The following is a 15,970-nucleotide window of genomic DNA, read 5'->3' as shown; positions in this document are numbered from 1 at the left end:
GAATTATGCACCCCCTCCCCCCCAAAATATATTTAGGTCCTCGCTCCCAGTACCTGTGAATGTGACCTTATTTGGAAATAGCATCTTTGCAGATTTAATCAAGTTAAAATGAGGTGGGCTTCCCTGGTGGTGCAGTGGTTGAGAATCCGCCTGCCAGTGCAGGGGACACGGGTTCAAGCCCTGGTCTGGGACGATCCCACATGCCGTGGAGCAACTAAGCCCGTGCGCACAACTACTGAGCCTGCACTCTAGAGCCCGCGATCCACAGCTACTGAAACCTGTGCGCCTAGAGCCCATGCTCCGCAACAAGAGAAGCCACCGCAATGAGAAGAAGCCTGCGCGCCGTAACAAAGAGTAGCCCCCGCTCGCCGCAACTGGAGAAAAGCCCGCGCACAGCAACGAAGACCCAACGCAGCCAAAAATAAATAAATAAATACTTTTTAAAAGGTTAAAATGAGGTGATACTGGGTAGGATGGACCCTAATCTGATAACTGGTGTCCTTGTAAAATAAGGGAGATTCAGACACAGAAGACACAGGGGAGAATGCCACATGAGGATAGAGGCAGAGATTGAAATGATATGTCTACCAAGGCAAGGAACCCCAAGGATTGCCAGCAATCACTTGAGCTGGGAGAGAGGTGTGGAACAGGTTCTCCCTCAGAACCTCCAGAAGGAACCGATCCTGCTGACATCTGGATTTCAGACTTGTGGCCTCCAGAACTGAGAGGGAATACATTTCTGTTGTTTTAAGCTATCTAGTTTATAGTAATTTGTTATGGCAACGTTAAGAAACTAGTACAGATTTTGGTACCAGGAAGTGGGATGCTTTTGTAACAAACCTAAAAAGGGTCTTTGGAATTGGATACAGGCTGGAAGAGTAACGGGTACAGGCTGGAAGAGTTTTGTAATGGGTACAGGCTAGAAGAGTTTTGTAATGGGTACAGGCTGGAACAGTTTTGAGGTGCCTGATAGAAAAGTCTAGATTACCTTGAAAAGTTTGTAGGTAGAAAGATGGACATTAAAGGCAATTCTGGTGAGAACTCAGAAAAAAGGAGGAAAGCTGTAGAGAAAACTTCTATTATTTACAAAATACATAAATCGTCATGAATGGAATTTGTCCAGAAATAAGAATGTTTCTTCTAGTGAGGTCTCAGATGGAATTGAGGAACATGTTATTGGACACTGGAGAAAAGGTAATTCTTATTATAAAATGGCAGAGGACTTGGCTGAATTATGGTGTACTCTTAGGAAAGTAGAACTTATAAGTTATGAACTTGGATGTTTAGCTGAGGAAATTTCCAAGCAGAGTATGAAAGGTGCAGCCTGGTTTCTCCTGGCTGCTTATAGTAAGATGTGAAGGAAAGAGGTAAATTGAAGAAGAAATTGCTAAGCAAAAAAAGAGCCGGGACTTGATGATTTGGAAAAGTCTTAGCCTATCCAGATAGCGTGTTCCGGAGGCCGAGAGCGTGTTCAGGGCCGAGAGTGTGGCTAGGCAAAGAGAGTAGGTGAGTGACTCATAGATCCAACCAATCACCTCAGCAGAAACACTGCCAACTTGGGCTGAAAGAGACAGAAACAGGATAAAAGGAAAGAAGGCTAAACTTCTTGGATCCTACTAGCAGAAAACAGGCCACTAGAGTTATGGACATATGTTCTCCTTTAAGAAAAGGGGGGGCTTCCCTGGTGGCGCAGTGGTTGAGAATCTGCCTGCCAATGCAGGGGACACGGGTTCGAGCCCTGGTCTGGGAAGATCCCACATGCCGCGGAGCAACTGGGCCCGTGAGCCACAACTACTGAGCCTGAGCGTCTGGAGCCTCTGCTCCGCAACAAGAGAGGCCGCGATAGTGAGAGGCCCGCGCACTGCGATGAAGAGTGGCCCCCACTCGCCGCAACTGGAGAAAGCCCTCACACAGAAACGAAGACCCAACACAGCCAAAAATAAACATAATAAATAAATAATAAATAAAAATTTAAAAAAAAAAAAAATAAATAAAAAATAATAAAAAAAAAAAAAAAAAAAAAGAAAAGGGAAGAATGAAGGTGGCTCAGAGATCAGCAGGGCTGCCAATGGCAGCTCAAAAGCTGGTGGACCTGCTACGCTACCATGGGCCCAGGGGACTGGGCTATTTCTTCCTTGACTCCAGAAGGCAGCGCCACTGCCACTGTGAGCCAAGAGATGGGGCTATACCTGAGGGCTGAGAAGGTGGGGCTGCCCTAGCAGGTCCAGAGGACAGAGTATCAAGACACAGATAATTATTTTTAGGCCTTGAAATCTAATGGAATTTGCCCTACTTGGCTGTAAGCTTACTTTGGACTAGTAACTCCTTTATTCCTTCTATTTTCTCCCTTTCAGAATAGGACCATTTTATGCCTGTTCCACCATTTTATTTCAGAGGGAGGTAACTTGTTTTCTAGTATCACAGGTCCTTGGAAGGAGAGGAATTTTGCCCCGGGAAGGACCATACCCAGAGTCTTACCCATTCTGATTTAGATAAGATTTTGGACTTAGAGTTGATGCTAGAATGTTGGAATAGAATGAATATATTTTGCACATGGGAAGGACATGAATTTGGGGGAGCCAGAGAGTTGATAGAATTATGGCCCCCCCGAAATATATTGAAATGCTAACCACCAGAACCTGTGAATGTGACCTTTTTGAAAATAGGACCTTTGCAGGTGTAATCAATTTAAGATGAGGTCACACTGGACTAGGGCAGGCCATAAACCCAATGTTTGCTATCCTTATGAGATAAGAGAAATCTGGACACAGAAGACACAAGGAGAATGTCAAGTGAAGATGAAGGCAGAGATTGGAGTTATGTGTCTACAAGGCAAGGAACACCAAGGATTGCCAGCAATCACCAGAAGTTTGGAGAGAGGCATGGAACAGATTCTCCCTCAGAACCTCCAGAAGAAGCCAACTCTGCCAGCATCTAAATTTCAGACTTGTAACCTCCAGAATTGTGAGGGAATAAATTTCTGTTGTTTTAAGCCACCCAGCAATTTGCAATAATTTGTTACAGCAGTCGTAGGAAACAAATACACTATTTCTGTAAGTTTTTCTGTTAAGAGTATAATAACTAAAGGAATGTTTTTCAACCTTCAAAATAGTTCTCAGGAGAAACTATTCTTTAGTTCTTTTGTTCTTTGTCATTGTTCATGTTCTCATGTGATATATAAAATTGACTTACATATTTATATTTCTTTGGGGGAATTTTGATTAATTAATTCATTAATATTTGGAAAATCCAAGTACTTTTCTACAATTGTTGAAATTTATTAAATCTTCAAAGCAGTGTATTAGATTTTTAATGTTGATTCATTTTAGTAAAACTTGTTTAATAATTTAATTTTCAAATGTGGAATTCTTCCTAAATTCTAGAAGTAGAGTTTATATCTGTTTGTATTTATCACTCACATTTTAAATTGTGAAAAATTTAAAATGTGCATTACTCGGGGCTTCCCTGGTGGCGCGGTGGTTAAGAATCTGCCTGCCAGTGCAGGGGACATGGGTTTGAGCCCTGGTCCAGGAAGATCCCACATGCTGCGGAGCAACTAGGCCCGTGAGCCACAACTACTGAGCCTGCGCTCCAGAGCCTGCGAGCACAACTACTGAAGCCTGTGTGCCACAACTACTGAAGCCTGCACGCCTAGAGCCCATGTTCCGCAACAAGAGAAGCCACTGCAATGAGAAGCCCGCGCACCGCAACAAAGAGTAGCCCCCTGTCGCCGCAACTAGAGAAAGCCCACGTGCAGCAATGAAGACCCAACGCAACCAAAAATAAATTAATTAATTAATTCTTTTTTTTTTAATGTGTATTACTTTAGGAAAGAAGTGTTTATCAGTATTTCAAATTTTGCTCGTTATTTCAGTTATTAAAATCTTATAAAGTAGTATACTATTATTAGGTTAAATTAAATTTAAATATGACTTTAGGTATATAGTTTTAAAGCAAACTCCATTTTTGAAATTCAGAATTTAAAGGCAATTGAGGAGTGATAAGTATATATGTTACTTTAAAAAGCATTATTATAACAAAGAGTTTATAAAGGAAAAATTTAATATGACTTCAAAGATCTCTCATGTTCACAACCCTAAGGCAGTAATTTTCATCTTTGCATCTTCCAAATATATACATGAGGTACTTAGTTACCATGATTAATAATTAAACACAGTATTTTTTTTAAGCATTAAATAGGCCATCTTTAAATAGCAGACAACTTCCTGAGAGTATCTTAAAATTGCAAAATTTTTAAAATTGCAAAAATTGGCTTTTATAGTTTTATAAAGTGACGTTGTAGCTACACAGATTCAAACCTTTAAAATTACTGGGTTACTTTAACTTTGTACCTGTTTTCTTATTTTCAGCACATAAATGCACATCATGCTTATGAATCTCAGATCTCATCGATGGCGAAAGCCATATCTAGATTAGAAGAAGAGCTGAGACACCAAGAAGATGAGAAAGCAGCAGTATTAAATGATGTGTCATCTCTCAGAGAACTTTGCATTAAGCTTGATTCAGGCAAAGATATTATGACCCAGCAATTGAATTCCAAAAACCTTGAATTTGAGAGGGTAAGAACTTAAAAGATAATATTGTAGCATATTGTTTTTTTTATATATAAATTTATTTATTTACTTATTTTTGGCTGTATTGGGTCTTCATTGCTGCACGCGGGCTTTCTCTAGTTGGGGCGAGCAGGAGCTACTCTTCGTTGTGGTGCATGGGCTTCTCATTGCAGTGGCTTCTCTTGTTGCAGAGCACGGGCTCTAGGCGCATAGGCTTCAGTAACTGTGGCACATGGGCTTCAGTAGTTGTGGCTCACAGGCTCTAGAGCACAGGCTCAGTAGTCGTGGCACATGGGCTTAGTTGCTCCACGGCATGTGGGATCTTCCCGGACCAGGGCTCAAACCCGTGTCCCCTACATTGGCAGGCGGATTCGTAACCACTGCGCCACCAGGAAGTCACAGTAGCGTATTGTTTTATTCAGCCCTATTCTAATTTGACTACTACATTCTTTGTCGAGGTTTCTTTGGCAAACATGATGATAAAATTAGGTGCTGTTTTGAAGCAAATGGGTATTTAGGAGAATACAAGTCTTCTAATTATAGAATAGGAACATATCCCAATACATTCTTTCTCTGTTTAAAAATAAGACTTATATGAAGAATTGAGCAGTTCATTCCTTTCTAAGTGGAATATTTTTCCTGATAAAAATCTTACTTAATTTTAAAAGTCGAGTTAACTGGAACGTCCCATTCCCAAACTGAAGCATTACTTTAAACAACCCAATGTGTGTTTTTAAACATGGGTGTTTCCAGTTTTCACTCATTTAGTAGTAACTTTATTTTCAGGTACTGGGAAGCTTCAAGACTGGTTTGACTATGTAATCAGAATATACATATTTAATAAACCAGAAGGGCCTCCTTACTGATAGGGTGGCCACATTTTAGGATTTTATGTTAATTACCCTCTCTTGACAAGATAACACGAAAGAAAACTATTTGAGGGTTGGGATAGGTCTTTGCTAAAAAATAGCAAAGATTATTTTGAAAATAAGATGTTTTTCTTATATGTGAAAAGTATTACAGAATCTTTAATCAGTACCCAAAATGAAGCAACTGATGTGTGTATAGCTCTGCAGATAATTTTTCAGAGTAAGTCTAAAATTATACTGAAGTAATCTTGCTTTGTTTTTCTTGTAGATTGCAGTGGAATTAGAAAATGTAAAATCAGAATCAGAGCTGTTAAAAAAACAACTGTCAAGTGAGAGACATACAATTAAAAACCTTGAATCATTGTTGGCTACAAATAGAGATAAAGAATTTCATTCCCATTTAACCTCCCACGAGAAGGATACAGAAATTCAGCTGCTTAAAGAGAAGTTAACCCTTTCAGAAAGCAAATTGTAAGCGTCATGAATCAACTTATGTGAGGAAAATAGCTTGTCACAAATAATTTTTCAATATGAATAATTTTTTATAGATTTGTAGCATAAAACAAATGATAGAAAAATAGTGGAGGAACCAAAAAATTTTTTTTCGAAGTGTTGGGGGAGTGGGGTATGGGAGTGCAAAGCAAAGTATTTGATTACATGGCCGCTGCTTTGGGAAACTCAGGAGGTTTAGCTCAGAAGAAACATCATGTTTGGGGGTGTAATTTGTATATGTTCTCCACAGAGGTGGTATCCGTGGAAGTGAACGAGTGGACTTTAGAAAAATACCTAAATTTGAGGAATGAAGAGAGAAGTCAGCGAAGGGGAGAGCATTTCAGAATGGGGAGAGTTGGCTGTGTTTCATGCTGTGGATTAGGAAAAAGGACTTTGAAAAGACCATGAAATTTGACCCTCATAAGGATATTGATTACCTTTTAGGAGATTGATGATGGAGAAGTTTGGACATATTTTTGGAAGAAGGGAGGAAACACAGTGTAGATAGTATGAGTGGAATAATTAACTTTTAAAAGGTATTAGAAATATATCTCTTTCTGAGGTAGGAGTCAAGAAAGAGCCAATAAAGATACTTTACTTTTTGATGTTACAATTCACGTCTTCTCACATTTGTATCTCCAGCATTGCTGCAGTGCCTAGCACATACTAGAAGCTCAGTAAATGTTCGTTAAATAAATGAGATGAATGAAAAAGAAAACTTTGTGATAGAAACTCCAGACGTTTATGGAATTATTGTTGAAAAGTCTTCTCTTTTTTTCATCCTTATATGTCACCTCCATTTGTATTTATTAATAACAAAAACAAAAATCCATAGCACTTGATGCTATAAAACAGAATATTTATTATTTATTTGATTTTCTAAATTTGTTTTTAAGAAATAGTCAAAGCCGGGAAAACACCATGCTTCGGGCCAAAATGGCACAATTACAAACAGATCTTGATGTTCTGAAAAGGCAGATTTCAACTGAAAGATATGAACGGTAAGAATATATTTTTAGCGTTGAACAGCGTTTTTATTTATTCCCTATTCTATTACAAAAGGATTTAATATGGCTTACAAATAGCAAACTTTTCTTAGCATTAATATGTAAAATAAATTTCGTTGGTAATTCTTCCTAAAAAGGCAACAAGTGTTGTAGAAGATAATATCCCCACAGTAAAGTAGCAAGTATTGTATAAATGTTTGCTGTAGCATTCCTCAGGGCAAAATTAGGGCATTATTTCAAAGGATATAGTTAGGGAATCAGCAAGCTAGTAAGGATTCTACAAGAGCCCAAAACATTATGGTCCAATAGGAAATTCCAAATACAAATCGTCGTAAAAGCGATGATGCTGATGATCTTAAGGGCATTTAACAAATATATGCCAGATACTATGTATGTATCTGATTAATCCTATTAACTATCTATTATTGTGCCTATATTATTATTAGAAACTAAGGTCACGCAAATAGTAAATAGCAGAGCCAAGACTAAAATCCAAACAGGTTTGTCTAATTTTAAAGCCTGTGCTCTTAATCTTTTCAGTACATTCCCTACAGCTTAGGAATTTTCATAGTCACTTATATTTCAGTTCATTTGCTTTATTATGTTGAAAATTTTAATCTCCAAGTGTTACAAACAGGAATGAGACCTGCTTTAACAGTGAAAATCCAAGTCTAATTTGTGAATCAATTTGTCAATTTACTTTTCTTCCATTTTTCTTTCCTACTGTATTAATACCATAGGCATCAGCATTCCTAAGATTTCATTCTCAAATAGTGGTCAGATTGCTTATTTAGGTCAATATTTTGAGTTCTCTAATCTTATTCTTAACCATTTGCTTCAAAACTTTTAAGTGATGTGCAATTTGGATTATAGATGGAATTTGCTAGGAAATCAATATTTGTGATTTCAAAGAGAAATGAAGCCTGAGGTTGCATCAGTGTCATGAAAGCAGTGTTGTTAATTTCTTGTAATTTAGAAGATCTATTTTCTGAAATAGCTCTATATGTGTAATGATTTCTATATATGTAATGATTTTCATTTATTAATGACAACTGAAATTCTCTTCAATTCAAGGGTCCTAAATCAAGCTCTCTGTTGCCTAGGGTTATAGACTCCCTTAATTCTTCTCCTTTTTCCTTGCCCCTGGTCCCCAAAGAAACCTTGACCCACATGACCATGTCTTTCCTTCTCTTTACCATGCAACTAGATCATGCATTTTTAAAGGGGCAGTATTGTCACTGCAGGGAACAATATGGATTCTTGGGGAAGAGGGAATGGCAAAGAAACCTTAGGTATTACAGTGATTTATGGCCCTCCGAAGGGCCACAGTATATTAACAGTGTATCTGTGTATTAAAATCTGATGTATTAAAATTGGACGGAGGGGGAATAATTTGGGGAGGGGCATCTAAAAAAGTTTTTTTAGGGGATTATAATGAAAAAAGTTTGTGAAGCACCCATCTAGGTAGAAATCCTAGGTACTGAAGAGCTCAAGTCAGAAAGTCTGGGCCAGGGACTGTGAATAGCCCACAGTAGAGGTGGCAACACAGTCATCATGCTTTGTGGGGCAAACCCAGACAAAGCAGAAAGTAGATTATTTTACTTCTAACATTTGGGCGTTTTGAGACAGGAAGAAGGAAGAGGACTAGATTTATGTGCAAGAAGAGGTGGGAAAGGTAGGGGCAGAGAGGGGAACCAACCAACTTTGAAAATCTATATTCAGAGGGGCTTTGAACAATCTCTTAAAGTACATATTCCTTTAATTGAAATCTTTTATCCTCAACTTAAAAATGATATAAAGACATAGGATTTATTTATTTGTTTGCTTGTTTGTTTATGGCTTCATTGGGTCTTCGTTGCTGCGTGGGCTTTCTCTAGTTGCGGTGGCGAGCAGGGGCTACTCTTCATTGAGGTGTGCAGGCTTCTCAATGCAGTGGCTTCTCTTGTTGCGGAGCATGGGCTCTAGGCGCGCAGGCTTCAGTAGTTGTGGCACGTGGGCTCAGTAGTTGTAGCTCACGGGCTCTAGAACGCCGGCTCAGTAGTTGTGGCACATGGACTTAGTTGCTCCACGGCATGTGGGATCTTCCTGGACCAGGGCTCAAACCTGTGTCGCCTGCATTGGCAGGTGGATTCTTAACCACTGTGCCACCAGGGAAGTCCCTACAAAGGATTTAAATTTAGTAGAAATAGTAATTAATCAATTGAGTAGAAATTACTTAACTAATAACAGTAACAGGACCTTTTATTTGTTTACCACTTTTTGGTATAATCTCTTATTTTGTCTTTATTGACAGAGAACGAGCAATCCAAGAGATGCGTCGGCATGGTCTTCGCACACCACCCCTTAGTTCTACTCTGAAGTCTCCTTTACATTCTCCTGAACATATAAACTGATTATCAGAAAGGTATGCGTGTAACACCAAGTACAAGCAAAACTTATCTCTGGTTATAAAAATTACAAGAGTTGTTTTCTGTGTGGGGGGAGAGGAGATTGCCTATAAAGGTGGTAGGGAACTTTCAGAGGTAATGGAATGTACTGTATCATGGTGGTGATGGTTACATGGGTGTATACAATTGTAAAAATTCGTTGAACTGAACGTTTACAGTCCATGTATTTTATTGTACATAAATTATACCTTAATTAAAAAAGAGAAGACATCTGGGGACTTCCCTGGTGGTCCAGTGGTAAAGAATCTGCCTTCCAATGCAGGGGACGTGGGTTTGATCCCTGATCGGGGAACTAAGATCCCACATGCCGTGGGGCAACTAAGCCCGTGCACCACAACTACTGAGCTCGCGCTCCTCAGTGAGAGCCTGGGTGCCACAAACTACAGAGCCCACGAGCTCTGGAGCCTGCGCACCACAACTAGAGAGAGAAAACTCACGCACCACAACTAGAGAGAAGCCCACGTGCCGCTACAACTAGAGAGAAAATCTGCACGCCACAACTAGAGAGAAGCCCACGCGCCACTACAACTAGAGAGAAAACCTGCACACCACAACTAGAGAGAAGCCCATGCGCCACTACAACTAGAGAGAGAAAACCCACGCACCACAACTAGAGAGAAGCCCACGCACTGCAAGGAAGAGCCTGCACACCACAACGAAAGCTCCCGCATGCCTCAATGAAGATCCCACACGCCGCAACTAAGACCCAATGCAGATTAAAAAAGAGAGAGAGAGAAGACATCCACAACAAAAATTAAATGACAATATGAGATATCACAGGGTAATATTTGATGAAGTGCCAAACTCAAGGCACAAATAACAGATAGTGAAAGTATGGACAAAGACATAGAAAATATTACTTAATATTGAAAGCTAGATATTTTTAAATAAATTATAATATACATACAGAAAAGTGCTATATCATAGGTTATGCAGCTCAATGAATTTTTACAAACTGAACACACCTATGCAACCTGCACCCGGATCAAGAAACAAAATATGACCTCTCTTGGGTGTCCTTCTGGTCATAAGCCTTACTCTAAAAGTAACTGTCTCGGTTATTAAAAGCATAGATTTCTTTTGTCTGTTTCTGGACATTTTATAAATGAAATCATATATTTCTGGCTTTTTTTCTCAATAGTACCTTTGTGACATTCATCCATACTGCTGTGTACTTGTAGATGGTTCAGTCTTGTTGCTGTAGAGTATTCCATTATGTGAACATACCACAGTCCATTTACTCTTTCTGTTTTTGATGGGCATTTGATAATTTCCAGTTTGGGCTATTACAGATGGAATTATGATGAACATTCTAGTACCTTATGTTGGCGAACAGATGTGTGCATTTCTTTTGGGTATACACTTAGGAGTGAGATTGTCAGGTCACTGGACATGCATGTGTTTGAGCTTGAGTAGCTATGGTAAGTCAGTTTTCCAAAATGATTGTAAAGAGCTAAGACACATTTGGCTGAGGCAGGATCAAAGCTCATTCATTGGAGATGGGAGTGAATGGGAAAGAAGCATGTCAGACCCAGGGTTTGAAAAGTAGATGACTGAAAAATGCAGGCTTATTGACTGAAATAGTAAAGTCAGTCCTTTTAAAAATTATTCATTTTTTGGCCTCTCTCAATAGAATTTTATAGGAGATAATTAAGCATTTCCTTGGTGACTTCAGAATCCTCCTAAGAGTATTAGCTATGTTCTATTCTTTAATATACTGATGCCCCAGGGTTTATTGGTATTTGTAGGGCCTATGTTTAAATGATTCCTGATTGCTGTGCTTTTGCTCTTGTGTTTGTTTATTTGATTAAAACATTTGTTTTCCTCTTTCATTTTGAGGACCACTTCCTAGTGCTGGCAGCAGTCACTGTGTCCTCACAACTTCTAAGCTGCTGCATTAATTTGAATGTGATTAGATGGAGGTTCTGCTTCTCATTATAAAGCCTCTTGGCAGTTGTGACACAAGCATTTTTTTCATGCTTGATTCACAGCTGCATTTTAGATCAAGGGTTGGTAAACTAGGCCCTATAGGCCAAATCCACACCACTGCCTATTTTTGTAAATTAAGCTTTATTAAGCCACACCCATTTGTTTACATATTGTCTCAGACTGCTTTTCTGCAGTGGCAGAATTAGGTAGTTGTGACAGAGACCCTGTGGCCCACAAATCTGAAATATTTATTTACTAGCTGGCCTTTCACATCACATAGCCCCTGGAAAACTTATCTGTATACTCATGAGATAATAAGAGTGAAAAAGCAAGTAATTCCTTAGTTTATGAAAAGAGGCTTGACTCCCAGGGATCCCCAAACTATACTTTAAGAACCACTGATCTAGAACATAGTGGTTTCCAGCAATCTCTAAAGCTGTAATGAATTAGAAAACTTTTTTAAATTATGATAAAATATATATAACATGAACTTTGCCTACTTTTTTTTTTTAAGATTTTTTTGATGTGGACCATTTTTAAAGTCTTTATTGAATTTGTTACAATATTGCTTCTGTTTCATGTTTTGTTTTGTTTTTTTTCTGACCAGGAGGCGTGTGGGATCTTATTTCCCTGACCAGGGATGGAACCCACACCCCCTGCATTGGAAGGCGAAGTCTTAACCACTGGACCGCAAGGGAAGTCCCTGAACTTTGCCTTCTTAACTATTTTGTAAAGTGTACAACTCAGTGGCATTAAATTCACAATGTTGTACAACCACTATTTCCAGAATTTTTTATCACCCAAACAGAAACTCTGTATCTATTAAGCAATAACTCTCCAGTCCCCTGTCTTCACTTCCCTGCCCCTGATAACCTCTAATCTACTTTCTATCTCTATAAATTAGCCTACTCTAGGTTTTCATATAAGTGAATTTATACAATATTTGTCTTTTTGCACCTAGCTTATTTCATTTAGAATAATGTCTTCAGGGTTCATCTGTGTTGTAGCATGTATCAGAACTTCATTCCTTTTCATTCCTGAATGATATTCCTTTGTGTTTATACCACATTTTGTTCTTTTGTTCATCAGTTGATGGACACCTGGGTTGTTTTCATCTCTTAGCTATTGTGAATAATAGTGCTATGAACATTGGTGTACAAGTATCTCTTTTACTCTGTTTTAATATCTTTTGGGAGTACCTAGAGTTGCTGGGTCATAAGGTAATTCTGTGTTTAACTTTTTGAATACCTGCCAAACTTTTTCCACATGACTGTACCATTTAACATTCTCACCAGCAGTCTAAGAGTTCCAGTTTTCCAAGTCCTTGTCAACACTTGTTATTTTCCATTTTTTATTATAGCCATTCTAGTAGATATAGATTAGAAAATGTCTACAACTGTTAACAAATTCCCAGAGTATCCTAATGATGTTGTTAATTGGTAACACATTTCCATTCATATTTTCTAACGTTGTCACCAAAACTAATTTTATGGGATTTCCCCATGAGTACCCAGAAATGAATATGAAATATTCATATCAAGCCATATTTACAGTGTCTCTAATAGTTAACATATATAATCCAGTTTTGCTTTTACTGTTTTGATTATTGCATCTAAAAAATGCTCACTGAGACAACATAAAATACAAAAGTATAAAGAAGATAACCAAAATCACTTTTCTTTACATTTTTTTAATTGGAGTAAAACATACATAAGGTCAAATTTATCATTCTAACCATTTTTAAGTGTACATTTCTCTGGCAGTTAGTACATTCACACTCTTGTGCAAAAATCATCTCCACCATCAATCTCCAGAACTTTTTCATCTTCCCCAGCTAAAACTCTGTACCCATTAAACACTAACTCCCCATTCTCCCCTTCCCCTAACCTCTGGCAATCACCATGACAATTTCTGTCTCTATGAATTTGACTATTCTTTGTACCTTAAGTAAGTGGAATCATGCAGTGTTTGTGTTTTTGTGACTGACTTATTTCATTTACTATAATGTTTTCAAGTTTTATCCATGAGGGAGGGAGTATGTGTCAGAATTCCCTTCCTTTTTGAGGCTGAATATTATTCCACTCTATGTATATAACACACTTTGTTTATCCATTCATCACTTGGGTTGCTTCCACCTTTTGGCTATTGTGAAAATGCTGCTGTGAACATGGATGTACAAATCAAAATCACTTTTAATCCTACAACCCAGAGAAAATAGCAATTAGCCATTTGGTATACTCCCTTCTTTTTTTTAAAAAAAAAAAAAAGGTTTATTTATTTATTTTTTAAACTTTATTTATTTATTTTGGCCGTGACATGCGGCATGCGGGATCTTTGCAGGATCTTAGTTCCCCAACAAGGGGTCAAACCCGTGACCCCTGCATTGGGAGGGGAGCACGGAGTCTCAACCACTGGACCACCAGGGAAGCCCCTACTCCTTTCTTATGTTTAATTTATAATAAATATACACACAAGCATAGACATACATGTATAATTCTAATAGAAATCATACTCAAAATAGTTTTCATCAGTTTTTTTGTTTTGTTCTGTTCTGTGAGGGGTTTTCCCCTTAATATAGTTGCATGCATTTATTCTTATCATTAAAAGCATTTTCAAAAATGCCATTTTAAAATAGTGATTTAACAGTTCGTCACATGGATATTCCATGAATTATTTAATCATGCTCCTCTTATGTAACATATATTGATAGTTTGTTTCCAACTTTTTTTTTTTATAAACAATGTTTTACATCAGTATTTGACAACCTGTCTGATAATTTCTTCTTAAGTATGTCTTCCTCGGTATAGAAAAAAAAATTACTTTCTCAGTGTTTCCATTGTGTGATTTTTTATATTTTAATGTCTGTGTTTTTTAATTGGGAGGGTGGTTAGATAGCACATAAGGTCAGAATACTTGGAAAAATATTTGACTATCCCTAACATGCTATTTTAAGACTCAGACAACATAATTTACAGTACTTGTTTGTAATTTTATGAAACCTATACATCATAGTATCCCTTCTTTTGAGCGATTTTTCTCAATTAACATTCTATGTTACCCCTTCTTTTCACTGTGTATCATTCTTTTAGTACTCATATACTTTGATGTGCTTTTGTATAATAGTTTAAAGGGAATATCTTTTCCCTTTAAATATAGAACAATACTTCTTGACTATTAACTATAATTTGATTGTGGGCAAAGGTTTTATTAGAGATTATAATTTCAGTTAAAACATTACTGAATTGCAGTTTTTTGTGAAAGTACTGAGTAATTTTATCATTTTTTGCTTAATCCACCTTTCCCCTCCCCCCTTTTTCAGAATGATGGCTTTCAGTGAGTTGGCTATATGGATTTTTTTAAAGGACAAACAGTAATGAAATATTTGAGGCACTTGTTCCTGAAAATTATGAACATTGACGCAAATTCTACCTCTGTCAACTTTTATTTAAATCAGTGAATATTTATGTAAAAATTTGGTTTAAAAGAGCTATATCCATGTGTATATTTTCATATATATGACAGAACAGAATATGTATGAATAGTGCTAATGTTATATCTGTATTTTTATTATTCCTGATTTAAATTACTTCTCAAAATGTGTTTATACTATGAACTAATATGATGTATTACTCACATTATACTTTAATAATCTTTTTCTTAATGAGCCATGGTATATGTATATAAATATTCTAGTTTCCATGCCTTTGTTTATAACCCATATCTTTAATACATTCACAAGGGATGATCAACTTTGATGCTATGCTGTCATGTTTAACTTTTTTCTTCTAAATGTAAAATTAATTATGCACCAATATGCCATCTATCATTGAGGGGACTGTATTCAGGTCTATTCTTATAATAGCAAAGGTCTTGATAAAATAATGGTTGCCCTATATAATTTGATATTGCCAACTAGAAGAACTGTGATAGAAAAGATACATTCATATATTGTATACAATATTATACTATTTTGGCTATCACATGGACTCTTCACATACTATAAATGCTATCAAAATTAAACTAAAAGCTGTATTTAGAATTTTGTAAAACGACAGAACAGAAATTTGGGATATTTTTCAGTAAATAAAATTTCTCACTGTACTAATCTAAAATTTTGAATACAAAAATATCAATATATGGGGTAAATACAGTAAAACATTTTGTTAAAATTCCACTATACATTCAGTAATATCCAGTTTTTTGCTTCTAAACCTGTGTGGTGTAATTTATCAGTCTTCCAGAATAGTATGTAAACACTGACCTGTTGTGGCATATTAAATAGAAAACAGCTTTTTACAATGAATTTTCAAAGTTGTAACTTTAAAGGATTTAGATATATACAGATATTAATAAAAGAACAAAAGTACAAAATAGATTGTCATAAAAAAACTAATCGTGTTTAAACCATACACATTGAAGAAAATCCTGTTCTTAATAGATTTCATTATGATCGAAAAAGAAGAACTTAAAAACTAGCATTGGAAAATGGAAGACCAATTATTTATAATACATTTTATTTCCTCCTGTGGTTTAATAAAGTGGAGTTTGTGTGTGAGTGTTTGTGTGTACCTGGGGGTGGGCAGTGCTGTTTTTCTAAAACTAATATTCCTTATATGTTCTCATTATGCCCTTTGCAGTAATTAAGTGTGTAT

General features: G+C 37.0%; 1 protein-coding gene across 6 annotated transcripts in view; it reads left to right on the top strand.

The window, feature by feature from the left end:
• Nucleotides 1–15,689, top strand: part of CEP135 (centrosomal protein 135) — a 78,154-nt gene extending 62,465 nt beyond the window's left edge. For 5 of the 6 annotated variants that reach the window (XM_082464445.1, XM_082464443.1, XM_082464442.1 and 2 more), the window contains 5 exons: nucleotides 4,371–4,580; nucleotides 5,712–5,914; nucleotides 6,832–6,936; nucleotides 9,236–9,346; nucleotides 14,638–15,689. In XM_082464445.1, coding sequence (XP_082320571.1) covers nucleotides 4,371–4,580; nucleotides 5,712–5,914; nucleotides 6,832–6,936; nucleotides 9,236–9,335 — 618 coding nt within the window. In that variant the 3' untranslated portion in view covers nucleotides 9,336–9,346; nucleotides 14,638–15,689. The remainder of the gene's footprint in view (nucleotides 1–4,370; nucleotides 4,581–5,711; nucleotides 5,915–6,831; nucleotides 6,937–9,235; nucleotides 9,347–14,637) is intronic. The other variant, XM_082464446.1, reaches the window with a different exon arrangement.
• The last annotated feature ends 281 nt before the right edge of the window (nucleotides 15,690–15,970 follow it).

This window comes from Balaenoptera physalus (genome assembly GCF_965194825.1).
Source record: "Balaenoptera physalus genome assembly, chromosome: 5".
NCBI lineage: Eukaryota > Metazoa > Chordata > Mammalia > Artiodactyla > Balaenopteridae > Balaenoptera > Balaenoptera physalus.
The sequence above is the reverse complement of the archived record's forward strand: the minus strand, read 5'-3'. Positions and strand labels throughout refer to the sequence as shown.